The sequence below is a fragment of the Scomber scombrus genome, chromosome 16, assembly GCF_963691925.1.
Source record: "Scomber scombrus chromosome 16, fScoSco1.1, whole genome shotgun sequence".
Lineage (NCBI taxonomy): Eukaryota > Metazoa > Chordata > Actinopteri > Scombriformes > Scombridae > Scomber > Scomber scombrus.
The window spans coordinates 17,897,735-17,923,394 of NC_084985.1; the positions used below are offsets into that span (position 1 = coordinate 17,897,735).

The 25,660-nt window shown below is 38.7% G+C and overlaps 3 protein-coding genes across 3 annotated transcripts; 2 read left to right on the forward strand and 1 right to left on the reverse strand.

The window, feature by feature from the left end:
* Positions 1-337: 337 nt before the first annotated feature.
* tfpi2 (tissue factor pathway inhibitor 2) lies at positions 338-2,744 on the reverse strand. The gene is made up of 5 exons (XM_062436148.1): positions 2,615-2,744; positions 2,195-2,365; positions 1,762-1,941; positions 1,259-1,432; positions 338-811 (listed from the first exon to the last, which is right to left on the reverse strand). Exons 1-5 carry the CDS (start codon positions 2,733-2,735, stop codon positions 729-731), a joined length of 729 nt encoding a protein of 242 aa, XP_062292132.1. The 5' UTR covers positions 2,736-2,744; the 3' UTR covers positions 338-728.
* Positions 2,745-4,177: 1,433 nt separating this feature from the next.
* Positions 4,178-4,618, forward strand: gngt1 (guanine nucleotide binding protein (G protein), gamma transducing activity polypeptide 1). Its single transcript, XM_062436429.1, has 2 exons — positions 4,178-4,273; positions 4,493-4,618. Exons 1-2 carry the CDS (start codon positions 4,178-4,180, stop codon positions 4,616-4,618), a joined length of 222 nt encoding a protein of 73 aa, XP_062292413.1.
* Positions 4,619-5,895: 1,277 nt separating this feature from the next.
* On the forward strand, positions 5,896-25,629 carry zgc:85777 (uncharacterized protein LOC405871 homolog). The gene is made up of 9 exons (XM_062436372.1): positions 5,896-6,096; positions 12,388-12,508; positions 19,333-19,462; positions 20,843-20,949; positions 21,382-21,549; positions 21,800-21,973; positions 22,472-22,633; positions 24,259-24,409; positions 25,137-25,629. Exons 1-9 carry the CDS (start codon positions 5,896-5,898, stop codon positions 25,225-25,227), a joined length of 1,305 nt encoding a protein of 434 aa, XP_062292356.1. The 3' UTR covers positions 25,228-25,629.
* The last annotated feature ends 31 nt before the right edge of the window (positions 25,630-25,660 follow it).

Sequence of the window (25,660 nt, forward strand, 5' to 3'; positions counted from 1 at the left end):
AACCTGCGGCAGTTGCGTCCAAGCCTCTATGATTGCTCCCTTCCTGATCCAAGGGTTTTCTGAGGCGACCAAGATAGGCTTGAGTGCCTTGCAAAGTATTACCAGATAAGGAGGGAAGACGAGTGAAGCAGCATTAGTAAAAAATGGAGGAGGCCTAGAGATAAAGTGAAAGTGACTGAGACAAAGTGAAGAAACCAGTCAGGCCTGTCTTTTCTTTGTTTTGTTTGTTTTCTTCCTGCAGTGTTGCACTTATGTAAAAGCAATAAAGACACTCTTGAAAGTTCCTCTACAGTAGTTTTGAGTTATTTAAATACCAAACAGTACTGATTTCCTGAAAACAGCAGCATATAAATACAAAAAAATGGCACAATACATCATAAAATCATATATATATTTTATCAAAAAAAGTTTGCCATATATTGTGTTACTCATACAAAACATACATTACATACATACAGTATAAAAAATACATAATCTGGAACACTAGTGCAGTAGTAATAAACATCATTAACAGCATACAGTTTAATCACATTTGAAAAATAGCTCACACAGTATAACGGAAAAATACAGTTGACATGTGTGTGTATATTCCACCAACATCTCTTCCAGTAAAATGACCAACAAAGATGACCTGTTTGTTATTTTGGCATAAACAAAGTCAGTTTAATAAATGTTAGTTTCCGTTGTGTGCTTGTCCAAGTAGGAATCCCTGAGAAGGTCTCAGACGTCTACGGTCCTAAGAAAGTAATGCGCTTATTTCTGTTTCGTCTCATGCGACGACCTTTTCTTTGGGCAGTGTGCTTTTTCGCTCCTAGAAAAAAAGTGTATAACAACTGATTAGTATATGATTGGAAAGGCTCTCTGTTGATGATAAAACTATAAAACTTGTTAGTTACACATAATTGGATTTTCTCAGGTTTCCTTTCAGTTATAACATAATGATTGACTACAGTGCATAAATGGTTTGGAGAACATCCTTGCATGCATACTAATGGTTTCTTCAGATGCCAAGCATTTTTTCAGCCTGACACTGAAATCAGCTAAGCATTATTTAGGTTCCTCCCAAGGCCCCTCTGACTTTCTGAATTCTCTCCAAATCCAAACCAACAAGTGGGACTGAGTGGGAATCCAATCCATACACTATTATTATTGAATTAAGAAGTCTGCTACTGTAATTCTCCCACAATCATCATCTTCAGTTACTGGCTTCTGCGTGGAAACTTTCACCACATACATTCCCCCACTCACACCAACCCACCTTTAACACACACGTCCATGCAGCTCTGCCGTGAGACAAAGTTGTTGCTGCTCCCTCCGCAGCCGGAGTAGATGAACTCCTCGCACATTTTGCTGGCGGTGTTGTAGTAATATCGTGGTATGGAGGCTGAACATTTGCCTTTGTCGAGAGAATCCAGGCAGAGCACAGGAACACCTGTAAAACAAACCAGAGGAATCACGCAATGAGCCTGTCAATCATAGTTTTTGGATAGGACACCAATCAGAAGAATTTGTTTCCAATAAATGCCAGATTTGATGACTTTTTCTATAGTGCAACAATTTTGTTTAATAATTTATGACTGACATTTTTTTTTAAATCTTTTTATTTATCTATCTATTTTATCTATCTCACAAAATTATGATGCTGCATTATTTTTTTGAAACAGCTAAATGCATTTCAAACAAAATCAGTGTTTAGATTGCTTTTGCCATTGTCACACATGCACATAGTAAAGGGATGCTCTGGAATAAAATTTTACTGACTTTTTCGTGGACTGCAGTACTCCATGCAAGAGCTGAGATCTTGGAAGCGGTTATCATTCCCCTGGCAGCCACCATAATAGAAGTGCTCACACTGCATGGTGGTCATGTTGAAGAAGTAGCGACTGAAGAGGGCACGGCAGGGTCCCTCCTCTTTAGCAAACCTACAGACTTGGGGAATCTCTGGTGAAAAGAATGACATGGTTTGAGGTTGGGAATTAGATCATGTGGCACACTGAGGTGCACCTTTTTCACAATATATAATAAACTTAAACTGGCCTAGAATTAAAACAAAAAATGCAATTATGAACGTCTTAGTTTTCAGGGTACATTTTCAAATATCTAATACCACACTCAGTTCACATTCAAGAACTTTCAGAGGTGGGAAAGGTCACCAACATCTTATGTATGTATGCTAATCACATTGTGAACTTACTTGGAATTTTGAAACATGTTTTGTGGCACTCATGATAACTTTTGAAGTTATTAGCATTCCCTTGGCATCCTCCATAGTAGAAAATCTCGCACTTTTGCGTGATAGTGTTGTAGTAATAGCGCTCTATGTCACCTCTGCAAGGTCCCTCGTCCGCTTGGAGAAGACACACGCCTGAAAAGCAGCAAACATACTGTTACTGAAACACGAAAGCATCTGACGAATACATATTGATCATTAAATAGGCTAAAGTGTAAACAGTGCTGCGCCCTAAGCAGTCGCCAAACTGGGGTCTCTAGAATACAAACATGTCTGACGCCCAAGATCAAATCATGGCCAACAATGAAAGAGTTTAAAGTGAAGTAAAAAAAAAAAACAGGAAACACGAGAAAAAAACGCTGTTAGGCTCTTTTACTCCATTACCTTTAGGTGGCAACGCCAAGACGTTGTAAAACGAGGAAAGAAGTGCAAATAATGCTAATATGCAAAACTCCATTGTGCAACTTTTGCTCCAACTCTTTGTCTCTTCCGCTCTCCCGTCCATCCCAGACAGCCTGTTTTATACTTGAGTGGTTCCTGTGAGAAATTTAGGGGCGGAGATGAAATGAGTCATTTAACAACAGTGTATCTACATTGAAGAAGTGATGAATTATTTAATGACATCAGTAAGGGACATTTTTATGTTGTAACATATGCGTAGAGGACCAGTGACTAAGGGCATATTTAAAACTATGTAATAACAGGAGATGAAGATGACTTCTTTCTGCTTTAGGAGAGTGAAAGTAGTCACGGATGATGCTAACGGTGATGATGATTATGATGATGACGATGATAACTGTAATTTTCTCAGGGTTAGCATGACACAGTTGTGTCTAAGAGACAAACACTCCTATGAAACAGTAACAGATTTTACTTGTCTGATCCATCCTGTCAAATTGCCATCACATACCTGTCTGACTGGATCTGATCTCACACACACACACACACACACACAAACACACACGCACACACACGCACGGCCACACACACACACACACACACACACACACACACACACACACACACACACACACAGACACACACACACACACACACACACACACACACACACACACACACACACACACACACTCATCAAACTTGAAAGCACTGTCACCTCCATTTCCAGCGTTTTGGTCTATGATATGTTTTGTTATGCTTAATGATTGCTTCCAACTTTCTTTAAAGTTAACAGTAATGGCTCGCACCACTAAACACTCAAGATCCCCATTCCTTAAACTTAAAAGTAGCAGTATCTAAAAAACTAAAGACAAAATGCATAATAAAATTTAGTTTAAATCTGAATTCCCAATTCCTATAAAGATCCAAGTGCAGGATTTAATCCAGTTATTGCAGTCAAGTAAAAGTTTCCTTTGTTGTTGGAAAACTGCCGTGCAGCCATGTTTAGGACAATGATGCATCTCCACCTTGACAGGGGGAGGCTAAATACAGATTAGCCATCTTATCAAAGTGACCTAAAACATGAGGCACCACCCCTCGACCCATATATGACATTACAAACTATGTCAGAATAGCAAAGAATCTAAATGTAATTTGCAACATATAGTCAATACAGATAATTGCTTTTACATACATTTCAAAGAAACTAAAAAGACACCTGTGTGAGTCCCCCTCCCTTTTTGATAGTATACTTACAATAGTGGGATTATGATACAGTGGGGCATTGTTTTAATCAGATTAGAGGATTAGGATTGTTTATGCAGATTACTTTATAACCCGGATTGAGGGAGAGGAGAAGGATATTTCAACAGGATATCAGGGGTGAAGGACTGCTCCCTGTAATCATTCGTGAGTACATTTATTTTCTTTCGATTACATTTAAAGAAAATCGTCAGGTAAAATTGTAATATAGAATGTTTTAATCTGTCACATGAAAATATATATTTTGCTAAACATTTTTAATATATGCATTTTTTCTTACAGAGAATGCCGATTATAAATGTAGATGAGCTGACTGACAAGGACAAGGCTGTAATGGAAGTAACCCAACTTAAAATTGAAGTGAAACTTGAGAGGTGGTTGGTAAGTTCCTTTAAACTAAGGTGATGAATATTCCAGTGCCTCATTTTTAAAGATAGAGAAATTAGATTTCAAGCCTCTTATCCTTGACAAGCAACAAATATTTGTCAATCCATTTGATTTTAATTATACCTGAAGCAATGACTTCAATCAGGGAAAGTTTTTAAACTGAAGTAAACTGCTGGATAACACTGTCTCAATGCCTTTGCCTGTTTACTGTAGACATCTAAATGCTGTGAGGAGATCAAGGAATACATTACGGCTGGAGAGGAGGAGGACATCCTTTTCAAAGGCATTGCAGAGGACAAGAACCCCTTCAAGGAGAAAGGTGGCTGTGTCATTTGCTAGACTGGACCTGAGGAGCTTTTCACATCTCAGATTAGCACCCAAGGACATTCTCCCTCCCCTTGTAAAACGGATTTGCAGACTGAGACAACTAGAAGGACATAATAAAGAATACATTAATAAAACTTTACAAGCTCCCATATACATTATTTCCCATCTTCTGGACAGATTTGTAGCCTTACAATTTTATTCTTTGAAAAGATGCAATCAAAGAGTTGCATTTGGCAAAGTTAATGTAATGCTTCTCTCTTATATGGTGTGTATAGTCTGGGAAAACATGCGCCAATGTGTTGTTTCACACACAGAAGCAGCTATCATTAAATATGCTTGTTTATAACTCAGCCTGTCTCCATCATTCAATGTTGGAAGGCCGACGGATACATCTAAACTTGGTTTGCATACACTTAGAGTTTGCTGATTTTTTCCTTATAAAATGTTATGAGATCATTTTGTAGCATACATCATGGTAGATATCAAACACGAAGGACCACAGCAGTGTGTTTGGACTTTTCTGCACACGTTTAGATGTTTTTGGTGTCCTGCAGTTTCTGGCAGCCATTTGTTTCCATTTATTTCTGTTTATTTCTATTTATTGCAGCGAGCATTAAATCCTAATTTATCCCTGTCAATTTTGACATTATAATGAGAAACAACTTTATTGGCCAAGTATGTAAACACATATAGGGAGTTTGACTCCAGTTTCTAGCTTTATCAATTTGCTTACACATAATAATTGCAGTGTAAGAGCAGAATTCATTACCTCACAATAATAGTGGAAACTTGATGAAAATGTGATGTGATTTTATACAATTCAAACAAGTTTCAAGATCATAAAGAAATAATCCAATTTAGTGATTTTTCCTTTCTTGGGGGTGTTTCAATTAAAATGTTTTTGCTTTTCTTATTATTCTCCAAGCCCAGAGATGTGACCAGTTGTCAGGCTATGTGTCAAGACTTTCACCAGAGTAATTTTCCCCTTTTGGGGTATTTCAGTTAAAATAATATTTTTCTGAAGAGGTCAAGCTGTTTGACCAGAAAATATATCATTGCATTAAGAGATACCATAGGCAACAGTAGTGACAAACATCTTCCTGAAAATGTTAAGGTTATCTATTGTGTATTTGTTGATGATGGCATTTCCTTTTAATGACGGGAGATGGTGAGTCAAACATTACCAACATGTAAACTTTCCACCGAAGTTAATGTTTATACTGGTAAAAAAAAAACATACACCAGAGACACGGTGTGCGCATGCGCATTCCAACAGCTGTCAAACAGATATGGCGCTACGCGAGGGAGCTAAACGTGTAAACCTGCTTGTCAATAGCCGTCATTTCTACAAATTCACCTCATTTGTTGGTGTCCGGTCGTTGTCTGAAAATGTGTCATCTAAACCTGTAGCGGCCAGTGCACCAGAGACTACGGGTGACCATTTACTCTACACACAAGAGCACTTTGCATTAAAGGAGTCCCTCAAAAAGGTATGCAGGACTGCTAACTCTAGCTAACAAGCTTTGACGTTACCATGTAAACAAAGCTTGTTTTTTGCTTTGTTTATCAGATGACAGTCGGATATGTTTATGCCTATGAGTTTATGCCAGAAAGACGCAGTATCTTTCCACTTTATGTAACTTTAAGAAGCAACCTGGGGCAGAGAAAATGAAAGTGGGTGAAGGGTCACTATGCTAGCTTGTTATATATCTCCCCTCAAGTGAACTGTGTTGGTGGCATTCCCTGCTCTATTGTGCCCTCAGCTTCAGCTATTAACACCACATTTCGAGCTGACCATTGTTCTGAATGTGCTATAATATTTGCTAGGGGGTGTTCACGTATCTGTGTGCATCCTTAAAAGACTGCGAGCCTTTATTTCTCTGCTCGTAGGTCAAGAGAAGGTGACTAAAGAAGAGAAAGGCAAAGCGCCAGGTACTCTGAGGCTACACTGGTTCCCAATATCAAACACAGCCGCTGGCCTGTGCGATTTCATTACATCTCACTTGATTAATGTCAGCCCTTCCTCTGGCCAACATTTGCTGTATCTTTGCTCTTGCCATGGAGTTATCTGGGACTATTACTTTGTCATTTCAGATTTTTCAACATCTGGTGTTTTACAGCATGCCAGGAACCATTGTGTGACTTGACATGACCATGTAGACTCACACACAACTTTATATTGATTTTGGGGGGGTTTCATTTTAGTATGACAAGTTAAAGGTCATGTGTGTTTTCAAGTGTCTGATACCTGAGGGGTTGCTTATTAGTTACTGTTTGTAAAACTAGTGTAAGTAGATGATTGGCAGCTGGATGACTGGGCAGGCAAAACTGCCTATCAAGCTATTGTCTAAGCAGTACATTAGGTTAGGGTTAGACAATGGTGTCAAATGCTCAGTAGATTTATGACAGCATGGCCAGATATGGGACAGACATACACTAATGACAGTTCAAAACATTTAACATCAGCACAGGGCTCACCCAACTTTGGACACATTTCATTATGTGTATTGACAAATGGCCATTAAGTGAGCCAAATATATCTACAGTATATCACAGTCATCATGTGATCAGATATGGAACAGCAATGTTGTCGTTGTTGTTAGTCATCTTAACAGTAAAAGTGCTCACAATGGATGTTAATAGCAGGAATTAAAGAGGCTCTAGACTGTAAAACTATGCATCACCTCATGGCGGCAGACAAAAGTTAATTCCCCTCTGCCATTCAGACTCATTGGAATGTGTTATTAAACAATGCAAGTGTTATTTCTCTTACAGGAATATAAGACATGTTCCTCTATTCTTCAATTTATTTCCCGGTGAGACAGCCTGTCTGGTTTGTTTTGTTTTTGTTTTTTTGCTACAGGTTGTGATTTCTGACATGTAGCTCTTTTGTTTTTTTAAATTATGGTAGTCAAAAATCAAAGCGAGCATTAGCTATCAGACTGACTCAATTTGGATATTACTAGACAGACAATTGAGACAGAGGCTGCAAAAATAACAACGAGAGCCTAATTTAAGGTAGGGAGCAAAGATGTTGCGGTAAATAGAGGGAAGCTTGGTGTGTGACTAAACCTTCAAAGGATGCCAGGGGGTTGAAAATAAACTAGCACTGGGAATAATGGGAAGGATGAAAATGTGAAAAGGAAATTCAGAACAATATGTTGTTAGTGCAGGAAAGGGAACTCGAGGCAGCATGGTTTATTAAAAGAATTCACTGTAGGATAATGTGTGTTTAGAGATGGTATACAAATGGGGTTATAGGAAATCCTTTAGTGACTATTCAAGGTCAGATGTCTGTTTCCACTACTAATTTTCTGTTGATGGGTGGATAGGGCACAAGACCTTGTAGGACTGTTGTCTGTGTTGCTATGTGTGTAACATGGAGTAGTGTATTCACGTGCTTATAAACTGGAAAAATGACTCCCATGCTTAGAAATTCGTCAGACCTCAGACCTTCAGAGCTTCCCCTTGTGTACATGCAACAAAACCGGCCAAGACTGGTCTGCTTGGCAATCTTGTTGTTAATGAAGATGAGGTGCCAAAAGAGATGTGACAAGCACCTCTAGGAAAGAAGCTTCACATGTACAACCTTGCCTGGTTTCAGACTGGGATTTCCCCCAACACTACAAAGGAAACCAGACACTGGGCTACATTGTCTGCAAGTTACAAATTGCCATTCTTTTGCCAAAATTTCTCATTAAAGTTCAACTGAGTTTAAATAGTTTTTTTCCCCTGCTATAGCACGTATTGCAGTTGGATTTTAGCAGTATTACTTGGCTCCCGGTCTCTCAAACTACTTAAAATTCAGTTTGTGCATCCAAAGTAAGGGTGGGGCGAAGCATCAAAATGAAAATATAGCATGATAGTGAGGAAGAGCTCTTTACCATTTTTACTGCAGACATTTGAACTCTTTGCTTTCTGATAGTTCAGCCTTTTGATAGTTTATAGCTATTCGATATTTTAATTATGGCACACATCCTAATGTTGCCATGAGAGAGAGAGAGAGACTGTGGACTTTTAGTATGTCCTGTTTGGTACACACTGCTATAAACTTCATAATATTTATAGTATATTATATACATAAAACATACTTAGATTATATACAGTACAGATTGGGGTTCTGATTAACATATTTTCCCCTTTTTAGAATGTATTCAATTCTTTATTTTTTATTTTAGTGTCTACCATTAAAGTGGTCCATCCCACATGACACAAACATGTGAATAACAACTTCTGGCACGAGACATTCATTTTCCAAACAACAACAAAACGGTTCATTTCTGAAAACAGTATACCGTTTGTAGTTTGGCAGAAATGTAATTTACACAGAACAACAATATATAAGCAGCCTATGCAAAACATTTTCTCTTAATGAGCAGGCATTGTCCAAAAACAAAGGCCGTGCAAGTCTCAATTCTGCTAAGTGTTTTCATTATTTCAAAGTCTTCCAAAATACAATAAACTTTTATATTATGTTTTCTTTTTCACTCAGACTTATATTGTGATGTGGGGCTGCAACTATCAATTATTTTCATCATCATGTAGTTTTCCAATTATTCTCTCGATTCATTACTTAATTGTTAAGTCTATAAAATATCAAAGAAGGAGGGGAAAATTCTCATTATTTTTTATCCCTGTTTGTCCAAACAGTCCAAAATACAAAGATATTTAATTTACTTTCACATATGACAAAGAAGAGTATCAAATTCTTACATTAGAGAAGCTGAATCCTGTAAATGTCATTGACATTATGGCATAAAATGGAAATGGAAAATGACTCTCTTTTGATGTATCCTTTTTTGTGTATTTGCTGCGTGTTATCATTGATAATAAGGGAAGGTGAGACAGCTATAATTTCTATAATGGCATATGTAATGTGCCAAGATAATGATTTATGTTGTGATAAAAATCAATTTTCTAGAATTAATGTGAGAAAGAATAACCGGATGGGAATGTCTAGTTCATGGTGTTTAATCATATTGAATAAAAAAAAAATTACTTTACGTGCAGTACTCACTCCTCATGATTTTCTATTGATCATTATATGGTCTGATCATGATTGTCAAAATGTCTTGATGGGATCATATTTCGAGTTAACCTGTGAGGCTTTAAACTATTGTGTGTTGTGTTGATAGAAAGTTCAATCCACTTTCTTGCTTTCCACAGATAATCGAGACTGGACATTTTGTTATAACACCATGTTCTTGACTCAGTCCTAACACTTGACAGCTTGGTAATGTGAAACTGTTGTGGTATGCATTGCAAATAGTCCACATTAACCTTTGTGAAAAGACGTGGGATCACTCCCTGTCTGATGACCTCTATGTTTCCCTTTCCAGCAGCCAGAGCTCCCTCCCTTTCCCTCCTCAGGATCTGAACTTTGAACATGGACAAGTTTATTGCAGGTTAAAGGGCACCACTACATGTTTTTTTTTTTTACTGCACAGGTTTTATGTTAGAACTTATGTAAGTTAGTCTCATTATCACACATTCAGGCCCAGGCATGTATCCCATGTATTTGTTGAAAGTAGTGTCTGTTTTCTGTTCTGGGTGGTAAAAAAGATGATGTCTATGCTTTCTGTTTTGTAGTCAGATGTCTTTCAGCAAGTAGGTTTTCCTTGGCTGTTTGAATCGTTGGCTGGTTTGCGTTTGTGTGTTTTGGAGGAAGAAAAATGAGTGTGCATCACTTTTTGCAATTCTGGAAAAAAAAACCGGTGCTTTGTTTTTTTAGTTTGAACGGTCAACACAGACCTAGTCTAGTTCAGTGCTGGTTGCGTTTTAACTCTCAAACATATTTGTAACCAAAGCTAAATGAAAGAACAATAAGGTAGGGTTTATATTTCGTAATCCACATTAATACACGTAACTCATTAAACTAATGTCATCGGCTGAGGCTTTAATGTGACCGTATTTCCATTAAATGCCTCTTATGTTTTAATCATTGCTTTTCATTGTCTTTAACTTCCATTGAGAGCTTATTGTCCTGAGCAGAAAAACACATTTATAGAGCAGACTGTCAGGGTTGTGTGGACTTCAGAGACCATTTAAAATGTTTGTGCGTTAAAATGAACGACAACAAACACATTTCAGAATGATTGTAAGATTTTGCCAGACAAGTGCTTAACTGCTTGAATGAAGACATTGTTCAACACAGACGAGGAAAGTCACAGTACATACGTTTTTGTTTTGTATATTTATTTATTGTTTGATGGTTTTTAAATGGCATAAACAGTAGTTAATACCAGCATCATATCGCAGAAGCTATTGTTGACCCCGTGTGCTCAAACTTCCTGTTTTCACAACCCTGCAGTGCCAGGTAGAATTGTTGAAGAGGAATGACATAATTTCTTACAAATAGTAACCCAGACTGGAGGTCTACTGCCCATCCTCTGTGAAGCAGCTTGAGATCCCACAAAAATAGCACATTATAAGCGTCTCATAGATTGTTCATTCATAAGTGCTTCTCCAGCTGTGGACCACTTCCAGAAGCTCAAAGTGAATCACTGCACCATCCCAAACTCATACCAAAGAAAGGTTGTAACCCCCTCATCACTCCCTGGGGATATTTTGTTCATGACTCATAAAACCAACCACTAGTGATAGCTACTGATAAAGCACAATGCTGCTTGAAATTGAATTTGAGAGGCAAAACATAAGCTGCTCTCAAAAATATTGAAAAACATTGTTCAAAATGCAGTGAAAAGACGACAAGAATCCATTTTTTCTTGCTTGTGAAATAATGGTTTTATTTAATACTGATAAAAAAATTGGCATGAAGCTGGTTCATTTGCAAATATGTAATATTAGCCTGTTATTAAAATCAGATAGCCAAGTATAATGATCCACCTCATATATACTGGAAACCATTCTTTAAGCACAGCGACATGCTAATTGCTGCTTTTGCTCCCTTCTCTAAGTATATAATATAAAATACTCCGCTTTAATTTTTAGGCTTAGATGGAGTGGCTGCTAAACCTGAAGGAATGTCATTAGTTTGGGTCTCAGTACTAAGCCTTACATATCCACACTCCTCTAAATATGACTTTAGAGGTTTCTCTGCCCTGCCAAGAATTCAAATATGTGGGGAAATACGTAGTTGCTAAAATATTGGCTTATAAATATTGGTTATCACGTCTTCAGTACAACGTCATCACTGAATTCTGTTGTGTTGTTTTAGCACATTTTCTGCTCCAAAATGACTGATATTGGGATTGAGGCCAAACCCATTTCATTGTTTTATGAGCTTGCTGCTTGTCATATTGTGTGTGACCAGCCAAGCCTCGGTTATCAGTATGGGAGTGATAACATACATATAGGAAATAGCAAGCCATGCATACAGTCACTGTATTCATCATTTTCATCATTATACATTCAGCATATAATACATTTTTCCCAACCTGCTCTCTATTCATTGATATGTAATACCTTATCTGGCTGTCTGCTAGAGATAGATTACATAGACTTAAGTAGGGAAGTGCACCACACAGCAGGAAACCCATGTATGTGAAACAATCATGTATTGCTTTTTCCTCCCATAATGTATATCCTTTTGGTCTTTGTTAGAGAAGGCAGATTGAATAGCACGGCTGTTATTTGTTGTAAGAATCGTATTGGGGGTAAAAAAAGGTAAAAGAAAATCAATGTATGTTCTCAAAGAAAACGTGCACATTTACGATTACAGTTCTCAAGAGGAAGCGATGAAGATGATATCATGCACACTTTAAAATAGACTCATAAACACAAACACGTCATCTCTCTTTCCTGTTGTGTTTTTGTTACAGATCATCGACCAGGAGATCAATCCACACGTGGATCAGTGGGAAGCAGAAGGAAAGTTTCCAGCCCATAAAGTCTTTAAGATCTTAGGAAACGCCGGCTTTCTGGGAGTCAACAAACCAGTTGGTAAGATGTCTGAAGATTATCTGTTCCTCTGAGACGTTAGCCAGTAAAAGTGCAACATTTAGTTGTGCTAATCATGTACAAGGTGCAGCAGAAGCTCACAACAGTCATATCCAGGAATCAGTTTCTCTCTCCTGTTGTTGTGGCATGAAATTGCTCATGGGAATAAGAGCTGGTGTGTTGTTCTGCCCAATTATCTCTTTTTTAGATCTATAATAGACTAGCAGTGCATGCTGGGAAAGGTTCCAACCCCTGTAACTTTGAAAAGGGATTTAGTATTGCTTAAATGTGAGTGATGATTACTTTTTAATCAGAAACAACTCCTTCTGAAAATTGACAAGAGCTTAATTAATCAAGTTGGTCTTATGTGCATTATCTGGAGCAGAGTAATAGGAAGAACGTCAGATTTAAAGACCTAGAAGCCTTTTTTTTTTCTTTTTCTTTTTTTGGGAGCAAGCTTGTTTTCTGTGAAATTATCTTAGGAGATAATAAGCCTGCTGGGAAATGATGATAACCGTAACGTCAGGATGCCAAGCTAAGAGCACTTTTCTTGCTGTTGGAAAAAAAGCCTTTTTCCTGATGAAGTCTCAGAGACAACTTTAATTTCAACAAGTTAATACAGTAAAACCAGATTTGAACCTTTTCATCTGCTTTTTTACATTTACCTGGAGGCTTCAAATGGACGAGTCATGAGCACATAACCAGACCCAAACAGAATCCGCAGACTTTTTAAGAGTTTCCAGCGGTGATCCAGAATGAAAATCTGCAGAATGTTTTTTTGCTTGTAACGTGATAGAAAATATTCATTTAAGATAAGAAAGGTAGTTTTCAGTGAATTACAGCTCTGCCACATTGTTCTAGGAACGAAAACAACGTTTTTGCCCACTTATATCAAAGCACATCTCTTCCTGTCTTTGTTCATATTCCTCTTTTAGCTACTTAGCGACTTACAAATAATGAAGCACAGTTTTATATGTCCAGTGTGGCCAGCTGCTTGCACAAAGTCACATTTGATTGGGTGACCTTTTGTTAATGCCTCTGAGTATATTACGAGCAAACATTTGAGACTATTTTACAGGAAAACACATTATTAATGTAAAAATACTGATTTTAGGACATATTTGGCATATAATAAGATTTTTTAAAAAGCAATTAACACAGGAACACAGGATTAAAAGTGGGAAAAAGTCATTTTCATTTCACTGGGTTTTAACATTTTGAGTTTTACAAGTAGAACTTTATTGGTGAAAAATTTGCGGTAATCTGCGGAAGTGTTATCAGAATTGTGCAGACGCAGATTCCGTGGGGTCTGCACATAACATAACAGCATAACAGTTAAAAGCTTCAAGCACAAACATCTCATTTGTGAAAAAATGGCTATGAAAGTGTGAGAGGGCATTTTCTGGCACAGATTTCAGTCCATTTGTATTCTTGGGAGTTTCAGTGGGAAATCCATACAAATATTAAGACTGATTAATCATGTGGACCTCAGTCTACATAATATATGATTTTGGGACATGTTGTTTCTGTTGCTATTGCAAAAACTCTCATTTTTTAAATCCCAGAGGACAACAAAAAATGCTCAGAATTTAAAGTTGTGGACATAATTTGCCCAAATGTAGCGTTACTGTAGGCGGACCAAAATTAATCCTGCAGCAGTGGAAACTGAGTGTGTTCATTTTGTCCATCTCAGAAACATTTTGGCACGTCTTTTTTTTTTTCACAGCTGAATTCACGTTCCATTCGTTTTCTGTCTGTTTGACAGCCATACATTACGGTTGGTCTGGTTAAGAAATGTTCCCTCTGTGATGATAGGTGCCGGTGTCACAGCAACATCCCACAACAGCTGTCTGCTACAGTATATCCCATTTCCAGATGTGTACCCAGCTGTGTCACTGCTGGGACGGAGGACGGAAACGGGATAAGTAGAGTGCAGAACACTGGAATATTGGTTGAGATCTGTAGTTAATTCAGAAGATGTGAAGAAATGCAGAAATCTAGAAATTTCCACACTAAAAGACAGATCTTGATAACGTCACTGTGGTGAAAACAGCTGCATTTTGACGAGACCAGATGTGTGAACGACGCTGTTAGACGGTGAGCCGTTTGAAGACGATACTACCACAAGTCTGTAGGTCAGAGTAGAGGGAGGGCAAGGGAATTAAAATGTGCTGAGTGCACAAGCATTAAGCATTAGTTGACAGGATTAGAGTGGAGCAGCGGTCCAGCGGAAGACTGTATGAAGACACACAGTATAATCAGGTGGTAGATTACCTGCTATGATGTCCTACACAGTGATGGTGAACTATATTATAACAAATGAATGATAGAAAGTTCCGTGTTCCGTGTAATTCAGAAACCACTGTTAGAGATAATTGTGCAAATGACTAAAGTTACCATTTTATTAGTCATTGAGAAAATAGTGCAGTTGGAGTAACCACAGCTAGACGCAGCCCTTTAGTTGCCGTACTGACTAATGAAGCCCTCTTTAAGAACTCTTCACTCGGTTAATTGATTTAGTGGCTTGGATTACAGACGTGGGAATAGGGACCGAGGAGTCTGTGCAATAGAGAAATTATTCAACTGCAATGAAAGAAGTGTTTGAAGTGCTAGAACAGTGAAGACAAACACTCTACTGAAGAGCTCTTATAATAAAGTCTTATATCATGATGAGTAGCAGTGTAGTCTTAATCACAGTGATTTTATATAAGGAATTATCCAAAATGTTCTGCTTTGTTTCAAGATACAGACACAGTTGTGGAAAGTTCTTTTGAAAATAATCACAACTTATAGTTTGAATTATGGATAACATTTTGGAATTATTAGTTATTTCATGGAAATATGTCTCAAAGAGTAGATGACATTGTCTTAGTGATATTTTGTACTTAGATTTGCTGTAGTGTAGCACTCGGTAAACATTTAAAAGTGAACCTTAGTGAGCTTATCAGACCATTTAGCATATTGGCATGATGTACAAACCATTATGTAAACTAATTTGAGATTTGGCCCAAAAAGTTAATGTAGGTCTGTTTTCCAATCGTGTCTCTAGGCATTGTGTGATTTGGAGCTCCTCTGTGGGTAACAATGACTTTAAATCTGGGGACATGGAGATCTGCCAGTGGACTAAATAGACAGAGGGCAGAGTTTCAACCGTAAATGGCCGTATGTTTGAAACGGGCGCAAAGTTAATGTCCCTGTTTACCACTTTTTGAGCAACACATTATCCCCTTTTTTTAGTCCACAGTTGATAAAGCTCAACATTCATTTTTCCTCTTCTTTTCTGTGCACAAGTAAAGGCGTTATTATTACTTTTAAAAACATGAGAACAGGAAGTTTTCCCAAGGCAGCCATGTTGAGGGAGAAGACAGGGGTGACCTTTGGCTCTCTGCCTGTTTTCCTTTGCTGTGACAGAGAGGTATCCGCAGTTCATACCATGGCAGTGGCCTTGTGTCCTGCCTGAAAGATAGAAGCTGGCAGCCTGCACAATTTCATTTTCAGTAATATCACAATGCATGCATTGTAGTGGCTAGTTATTCAGAAACATTAACAAACATTATTCTCTGATCTATTTGATAATGCATTACATTTTAATGGTGATGCAATCGTCAGTTGATTTCTAGTGAAGTTCCACTTTGTCCATTTTAATACTATTGCATTGTTTTGGAGATGAGTTCATGGCAGTGATTTCATCTACAGTATGTGTCATCCTACAAGGAGAAGTGATCTGTTTTATCATGCAGTCAATGTTGCAGTGCACATTGAACACAGGAAGACAATAGACTAGAAAAATGTTGCAAGTGTCTGCTTGTGCTGCACCTTTAAATTATTTCGTCTTTCATCTGTAAGTAGTTGTTCCATATGGGGCTCCGGCCGATGAGAACCTATGCTGAGGAACATCTGCTGTTCAGATTAAACATATGTGCATAGGATTGACATTTGTGACAGAATCATGCTTGTTTTTCTTCTGCTTGCTTGTTCAACTCGACAGCCTGCTGTTTTGTTTAAAGTGGGATAAACCTCAGCGCTTCCCTTCGTCCACATGATCCACCGCTGGGTTTCCAGAGAGAGCGGTATCACCACACAGCTGCACCTGTTTCCTCTTATTTTTGGCTCCCCCACTCCCTTGTTTTCTTGTCCCACTCTATCTCATCCTTTTGCCTGTCCCAATTTATTTGGCTCTCTTTCTTTCAGTCCCTGTCTCTCTCTGACAGTCTGCCTGACGATGCTTTCCATTATTAACTAGTCCGACAGGTGATATTAAACCACTTTCTATAGAGTTGCAGCCTTCCATGTGGTAAATTCGCTTATAATAATTTATTGTCAGTCAGTGCAGGTATCCATCATCAGTGGTTGGCATACTCTGTTTAGTCAAAGGAAAGCAACCGAGCGTTTCTCAAATGCTCAGTGCTGTTACTTTTGGCTGACTGGACATTTTCATTAAGAGATTTGTCCTGAATGAATTACTGTCAGATTACATTTGCTAAACCAGCATGGGATAATGATAAGGCCATTGATTTTCACATTGTCTCATTTTGACAAGATTTGAATTTGTTTATTTGTACCCCAAACAATTTGAGAGAAATGCATTATGAAGTGGGTACATTAAAGGTATAATACATAACTTTTCTGCAAATAAATGACTAAAAACAACTAAATCTGTGTCATATATTTTGCTGAGTTCTTTACTCACTACATTATCCCAACGGTTTCCAACAATTTTTAGAGAGAGAAAACTGTCATTTTAATCAAGTTAACAGTGCGTCTCATTTGGTCGCTTTACCCCTTCTAACAAATAGTATACGTGCATGATGCTCATTTTATGTGTGTGTGTTGGCATTGTGGTTATCCACCAAAAGCTGTCATAACTGATTTTATATATATATATATATATGTGTATATATATATATGTATATATCCCCATCTTCTGTTTATGCTCCTGACGGGGGCTTGGCCACCACTGAGACTGATGAGCGGACAGTATTGATGGGGAAATTGTCCGTGACAGTAGGGAGGAATGTGTAATCCGTTCTGAGGTTTAACATTTCCTGATGGCTGTAGGAGATGTTAGCTTTACCTAAGCTTGTAAATAAACTTAAAACTACCATAAAATGATAAAGAAAACACAGCACTGTGCGGCACTGTACGGCAGTGATGGTTGTTTAAGAATGAAGACAACAACTTTCATGATACCACACTACTTAACGACATCATTCAACTTCCCTAACAGCAGAAAATGACATACTGTGCATTTAACTAGCTAACTGTATGAATAGTAGGCAGAAAACTGGCTTTAGCTTAGCAGTAAGACAGATCTGTTGTGTAGGACTAGATGTTGATATCCCCTATTACATACGTGCTTGAGGCACCAATGAGACTCTGTGGGAAGGTCAAGTGAGTGATGGCATCCTTGGGTTATCAAGTGGGCGCCCTCCTTCTTGGGTGTTTCGCTGATCCCACGACACCTCCAGAGGGTTCAGTAGTGAATCCCAGCGTCCCAGGTTCACCCCCTAGATGCCATTGACTCATTTGAGAACCCAGGGGGAGTCCTTCCTCTTCACCCACAGACACTGACTCCCCTTTTCAGCAGCTCTGGAGAGGTCTTTGACTGCCTGCCGGTGGGCCTTCCCTCGCACTCCCATCTCCCTGAATAGCCTGGATGTTGAGGTGGCTAAAAAATCCTCTACAGCCTACTTCCACCGGGCGTACCTTCACTCTCCAGCCCCGTTGCTGCCCATCGGCTGCAAGCTCAGCGTACCTCAGCCTCTTCCGCTCATAGGCCTCCCTCACTGAACTCTCCCAGGGCACCGTGAGCTCAATGATGTCTACATCATTGAGCTTGAGGGAGGCTGACCACATAACAAGGTCTGGTCGCAGGTCTGGCCCAAGTCTGCCCGCAGCTTCCAGTCCCGTGCCCCGCCTAGCTGACCAGCATCCGGTCAGGTGTAACGGCCTTGAGTGAGGCTGGTCTTGCAGCCCACTAGGATGAGCTTCAGTGATGCTGGACTTGGACAGAGAGGGCATGTGGGGTCTTCGCCATACCACTGACTTAGGTTTGTGGGAGAAGGGAGGACATCATAGGCAGCCCTGATGGTAAAACTCGCCCTGAATGCCTCCATTTCCCACAGCTTTTGCCAGGATTTCATCATTTCACAATGGATGCTGCAGCTGATGATGAAACTTAACAGAAAGGAAAAGGTGAAGAAGTGGCTCTAAATCAGGATAAATGACAGAAAGTGATGTTTTAAACTTGGTTCATAATGCACTGCTCAACTCTATTAAAAAGTTATGATCTTTGCAAATGTCGGAAACGAGCAAACAGACATCCATCTTTGACGTTTCCAGTAAACGGGTGGTTTAAGAGATCAAAATCAAGTTTTATTTACAGAGTAGAGGAGATGAGATGACACCGAGATGACTGGGACCCTTATCTACAGCACGCTGCTGATCTCCCAGCAGTGCTTTATACACGCAATTAATGATAACATCCTGTAATTAATTTGAGTGCATGCACTGCTGCCAGCAAATCAATTCAGAATATTTTGTATGTATAATAGTGTGCTATGTGTTGTGTGAGTGATTTTATGATGGAGACAATATTAAAAGATGTGAAGGGTGACAAACTGTGTGCAAAGCTAGTTTAGGTGATTTAAGGTAGTGATGGAGTGCATGTATCCAAAATAACTCGCTCTCTGTCTTCTTCTTTCTATCTAGAGTGATAGAGATCTATTATTAAATGTTTATACACAAGAGAAGTCCACAGAGTTTAACGTGACCTTTCAGCACTGTGAGCAGTAGTTGAAGGAGTGTGTATCTTTTGTCTTTTGCAGAGTATGGAGGTTTGGGGCTTGACTTCAGCTACAGCGTAGCAGTGTCAGAGGAGTTGGGCAACATCTGCTGTGGAGGCATACCAATGGCCATCGGTGTGCAGACTGACATGGCTACCCCCGCCCTGGCCAGGTACAATCATCAGGACAATGACTAGACAATGACTCAGGCAACAATGTTGGCTTTGTGGGTTGTTGTTTTTTTTTTCTTTTTATACCCCTGAAAGAGCCACTCATGTTGGAGCTAGAGTACACTTTCAAGCATTCCTATTACTCATGTACGTGTGTGGTTTTGAGGTGATAAAAGGTTACTTGTATGGCTACCCCTGGCAACAACTGTCGGCCTGTATAGTGCACAGATAATTGCATTTTGTCAGATGTTGTACATTATAAAACCAAACTATGTCCAACGTTTCAAATATGTTCTTCATTGTTGGGTATCTATCTGGCATTGTCTGTCTTCTTTTTCACCCATCTTTTCTCAGAATGACTAATACTAATACGTACGTACATACCAAATCCATATCTATGTTTATTTGTACCTATTTTTTTTCTAAATGTGCCTATTTAAGAGCTGTGACAAAGAGATATACTGGAGGCAGAGGATTTTATAGTGGAACCATGAATTGATTATTAACAGACTCTGCAGCAGCACCATCTGCTCAGCTGTGATGCTCCTCTGCCAACACTGTGGCTGCAGAGTGTTATAAACAATTAAAACTTAACTGCACTGCTGCACAAACCAGAGATCACGTCCATCATTTTCTTTTTACTGCAATATGTGCAAGATTTATTACGCACATCAAATTTTTGGTTGTGACAAGTCAAGAAGATCAACCCTTTAATCTGTCAGTGCATCTAAACACTAAGAGAGAGAGAGTCAAATCTTTTTAAATAAACTTCACAGGCCTTCTTTTATTGTGGTGTTTAATGTGTATCTCAGTGATTTTATTGCTGTTACGTTAGAAAATACAGCTTGTTGCAAGGCCCTTTATCAAAGTTACACTCCCAAGACAGTAAATGTATAAATATATTTGGGAATTTTTTACTCATGTAGGTCTCGGATTGTTGTGATATCCTCTTGCTATGAAACAGCTGCTGGTGACACAAGACGGATTTCAGTGTCTCAAGAGCTTAATTAGGGGAACTACACAAGCCTGCAACAAGGTCTAAGTACTAAAGAGAGCAGCAGGGGTAAAAGGGGGATGGATACACTGGGGGCTTCCGGATAAGACTCCTCCCTCTGTCCCACTACAACTGTAATTGCCTCAAATGTGCCAGGGCTGTTTTAAAGCACGCAACTCATTGTTCTTTCTTGCCACAGTTGCACAGTGCAGTTAAAGAGTTTCACACAACTTTTAGTAAATATTTACCGGCCAGTCATGTTCATATAATATTAAAAGTATTATACTTCCTAATCTTATATTACAGTAAAGCAATGGCAATAAGATTATTCTTGGATTCACCACAGTGTCTTAAGAGTTGGATTGCATTTCTGTGTGTGTTTGTGCAGGTTTGGTTCAGCTGAGCTAAAGAAAGAGTTCCTGCTTCCGTCCATCATGGGGGACAAAGTGGCCTGCCTCGGAGTTAGTGAAGTTGGAGCAGGCTCTGATGTCTCAAGTACGTCGCCCCTTCATCATTTTCTACTCCTTTATCATCATGTAATTTCCTTTTACCTCTGAAGGACTATTGTGAACAAGATTTTCACTAATGCTGTGAAAAAGTATTGAGGAACCAGAAATACAGCAGCTTTAAAATCTAATTTGCAATGATATTCTCGTCTCCGTCATCAGATTTCACAATATTTTAGCCTCTATTTTATGGATTAGTTTGTGTTACATTCAGTATGTATTCTTTTTGTTTTTTTCAACAGCTTTAGTATCTTTAGAATAGTCTCTGTTTCAAAGCCTTTAGATCCAAGCAACAAAACTGTATTTCATTGCTTATTCAACCATTGAAACTTTTTTATTAAAACCTTCTATCCCCGCACTCATCCTCCCGAGTGTAACTGTGTCGCCATCCATTTACACACTCCAAAACTCATTGATTCAGGTATTAAAACTAAGGCGGTGAGGAAAGGGGATGAATATGTGATCACCGGGGGAAAGATGTGGACCACCAATGGTACCCAGGCTGACTGGATGTGTCTCCTCGCTAATACCAGCGACGGGCCCTCACACAGGAACAAATCTCTCATCTGTTTGCCCATGAACCTGCCAGGTACGATCAATCTGTTATTTATACAGTAAAGGGATGCTTTTTTCTCATAAAAGCAGAACATTTTTGCAGAAATGTAATAGTTTCTAATTAATCTTCTTATAAACAATTGTCTAATTTTAACATTCTTTAGGTTTTTCAGTTCTCTCGTCATAATCTCTATGTGTTCTATCAACAGCATTTGTTATTATTAATGTGCCTTTGCCAATATGCATTACAACATTTGTTTTGTTTCCTGCCCTTTCAACTGTAGGAATACACATCGCCCGAAAGATTGATAAAATGGGTATGTGGTCATCAGACACAGCTGAGGTGTTCTTTGATGATGTTCATGTGCCCTGCAAGAACATCATTGGGCAGGAAGGCATGGGCTTTACCTACCAGATGCTTCAGTTCCAGGAAGAGAGGCTCTGGGCAGTGGCCAATGGTGAGTGAGCTTTACTTAATCGCCTTCATTTTCTATTTGTTTTTTCTTTTCCCGAGGCCATATCCAGACATCAGACATCACATTTCCTAGATTTCTTCATTTTATCCATTACTGATCCTTACCACATCTCGCTCATCTCTGACAGAATTTACTGGAAATTGTGCGGTTTAGGTTATAATTTCCTTTTCTGATTCCATTTTTAAAGAACAGGAAGTTGAGGTCACATAGTTCAAGCCATTAATCTTCTTTTAAATAGTTTCCTTTTTATTTTGACAATCAGTTTACTAAGAGCGAAAGTGTACATAATATGACTAAATTTGATCCTGACATGTTGTTCTCTTTCGCTTTGGTTCTTTATAATAAGAGTCAAACAAAGTCACTCATAAACTCTTACTGCTATCAAAGTGATACAATCCAAACCAGAATACCTGGAGCATTCAGTGAGGATGCCGAAAACCAACCTGCATCACCTCTCTATCTCAATCTGATCACCTGCAGTCGTGACCACCATGGACAACATCATTCAGGAGACCATCCAGTACACAAGGCAGAGGAAGATCTTCAAGCAGCCTGTCCTCTACCACCAGGCAGTTCATTTCAGGTTGGCTGAGCTGCAGACGGAGGTCGAGCTGCTCCGCTCCCTCCTCCACCGTGCTACAGGTGAGAACACTTGATAGAGGGAGATGACACCACATAAATCCAAATTTAATTTTAGTTTCCCCCTCAGGACATTCAGATATAACCCATACATGTGGATGTGGATGTGAATGGATGTATCTACATTACAGCTCGGTTTATGTGTGCATATTTATGTGTTTATGACTTTTGTTTGTATATTTACCGTATAATTTTTGCATCAGTTCTTTTTTCAAATATAATCGCAATCCAACGAAATGCCTTCAGTTTTCAAAGCTATAACACTGTAATGTTAATTGTGAAATAAAAGTGAATCGGCAATGCAATTTATATGCTAATGTTGCACTACAGGGTTTTCTCAACGAAATATTGTCAGTAAATTAACTTGAGGTATTTCTTACACTTGTTCAAATCTGGATTTAGAATGTGTACAGCGTTTAAGGAAAAATACATCCATTACATGCAGCACTCCCAAGAGTCTCTTAATACCACAGATATGACTGAGGCCACAGTAAGAGAGGACATAGTTGACTCAGCCCTACAAGAATGATGTGAATGCCAAACTGGCCTTGATTGAGTGATTTGTTCATGTATAATGCAACCAGTTTGTTTAGAAAACAGAGGCTGGGTAGTAATGTGGTAGCTCTGTATTAAGATAGTCACCTACAACAGGCGTGAAATTAAAAAATAATATATTCACTCAAATGGTATTTGATTTTTAAGCTGGATTTATAACTTGTCAAACTTATATTTTGCAGCCATTCAAAGTGCTATTCTAATATTGCTGTTTCTTTTTTTAAAATGTATTTTGCTGTATTGTTTTTCCTGAAGAGGGTTTGGCCACTATATTTACCTCTCAAATAATATACGATATATTGACACAGTCATTCAATCATTAATTGTTGATTATTACGACAGTACATCAAACTGTTTACAATATGACGTATGGGAATGGCATGTAGAAGACGACATTCTTTCATATCAGCAACTGTTTCAGTGCCTCGCTCAAGGACACTTCAACATCTGGACAGGAAAAGCAGGAAATAGAAGCTTAACCCCACTATTGAGAGCAGACCTCTTTACCACCCAAACTACTGTGGTTTTGTGTACTGACACAGGTGCAGCAACCCACTGCCTAGACCACCTGAAAAACATATCCAGCTCTTCTAAAGTGATTGAAAAACAACCAAAGTGCTTCACAGTGCAGTGCTTATCATGTGAATTTGTGGCTTGATCTGTTGGGAGGATGTCCAAGGTCTTGTCTTTGTGCTCTCTTTATTATCACCTCAGTGGCAAGCTTTAAATGAATTCATCTGTCTGGTGACGTGCTTGCACAGAAACAGATCAGACAGAAGTGTTTGCATCTGTTTGGCTGAGGTAGATTGACACACACATGCAAACACACAAACTATCTTCCTTACACATTGAAACAACGAAAATCATGCAGCACACACATTTCTCTCTTGAGGGTAGCAATTCAAGCATTGATCCAATAAAAGTTTGAAAATGCCTGACTGGGAAAAACCCTAAGTCAGATCCAGCCACAAGTGACTGAAACTTAACCACCATATCCTTTCTTTTCCTCTCTGCATTCTTCTTCACTCATCGTTACTCTGCTTGTGCCACTTCTTCTATCCTTTTTCTTGCAGCATTGTACATCAAAGGCAACGATGTCACCAAGCTGGCGTCCATGGCTAAATTAAAGGGGGGCCGCCTGGCCAGGGAAGTGGCTGACGGCTGTCTGCAGTATTGGGGAGGGATGGGCTTCACCAGTGAGGTACAGGTCAGCAGATTCTACAGGTGAGACTGACCAGAGGAATGTCAACAGAACTGTAAGAGAGTATGTATGTGTCCAGTTACCTGGGGGTTTTAGTTTAACTGAACCACCAACCACTGGTGAACTGAATGTGTAAATAAATATATTTAAATACAGTGTACTGCTATATACTATATTTTATGAACCATATAGCACTGATTTATAGCACCATGATTTTCCATTATTGTTGCACTTGCACTCTGTTCATCGAATTGAAAAAAACCATGTTGCTAGCCAACGGTTGTTATATTTGGCTGCCGTCTATATGCATCTTTTGTGAGGGTGTAACGTTTCTGTCATCCATAGTAGGCAGGACCTTGATAAATCTTGGAGTCAGTGTATTTCAGAAGGAATTTAATAGAATTCCAGTCAAAGTTTGAGTCCGATGGATGGCTTCATAGAAAAATAGCATTTGATTAAATATCTCTTGAAGACATGCAGTTGGGATTAGCTTCCTGTTGTGCAGAGTAGGGCTGGGAGCATTCCCTTTCGATTCAGTGTATTACAAGTGACACTGCTTGATTCATGTTCTCTTAAGTCCTTATTTTACACTGTGCTGACATCTAGTGATGGGGTAAATAATGTAGCTGAACCAAGAGTTTTAGTATACCAATCTGTTACTGCTGGAATTATTTCAGTAAATCACCCGTGGCAGGAAATAAAAAATTAGCGACAGAAAAGACTTTGTGTCAACTTTGTTTTTTTCCACAGGGATTCCAGGTTAATATCAATTGGAGGAGGGGCTGATGAGGTCATGCTGGGAATCATCTGCAAGTACATGGACACACTACCCAAGAAGTGATATCATCTATGCCTGACCCAGTGACCGATGTCACAATATTGCTGATAATGAGCACAGTGAATTGTGTAAAAGAAAAACCTTATCACCTAAGTGCAGTTTATCTCATGTTTAAACTCTTTAAGCTATTCAATTAAGTCTGTTTTGTTTTTTGCTTGTTTTAATTGTACTTTGTGGTCATAAAGTTTCTCTCTAAAATAATCAAACACAAAATGAAGCTTGTTTTTTATTTTCTTGACTTTACGAATGTAAATACCCTTCTGACCTATTTTAATGTTTTGTGATTTGTAATGAAGTTCGTTTAAATGTTAATAGCCCTTTTGAGACTAAATCAATTTTTTTTAGACTAGAATGAGCGGAATAGTGGGCATAAAAATGACTGTAAATAAATGTGTAGGAAAGATACTGACTTGTTGTCTATCATTGCCAAATTGAT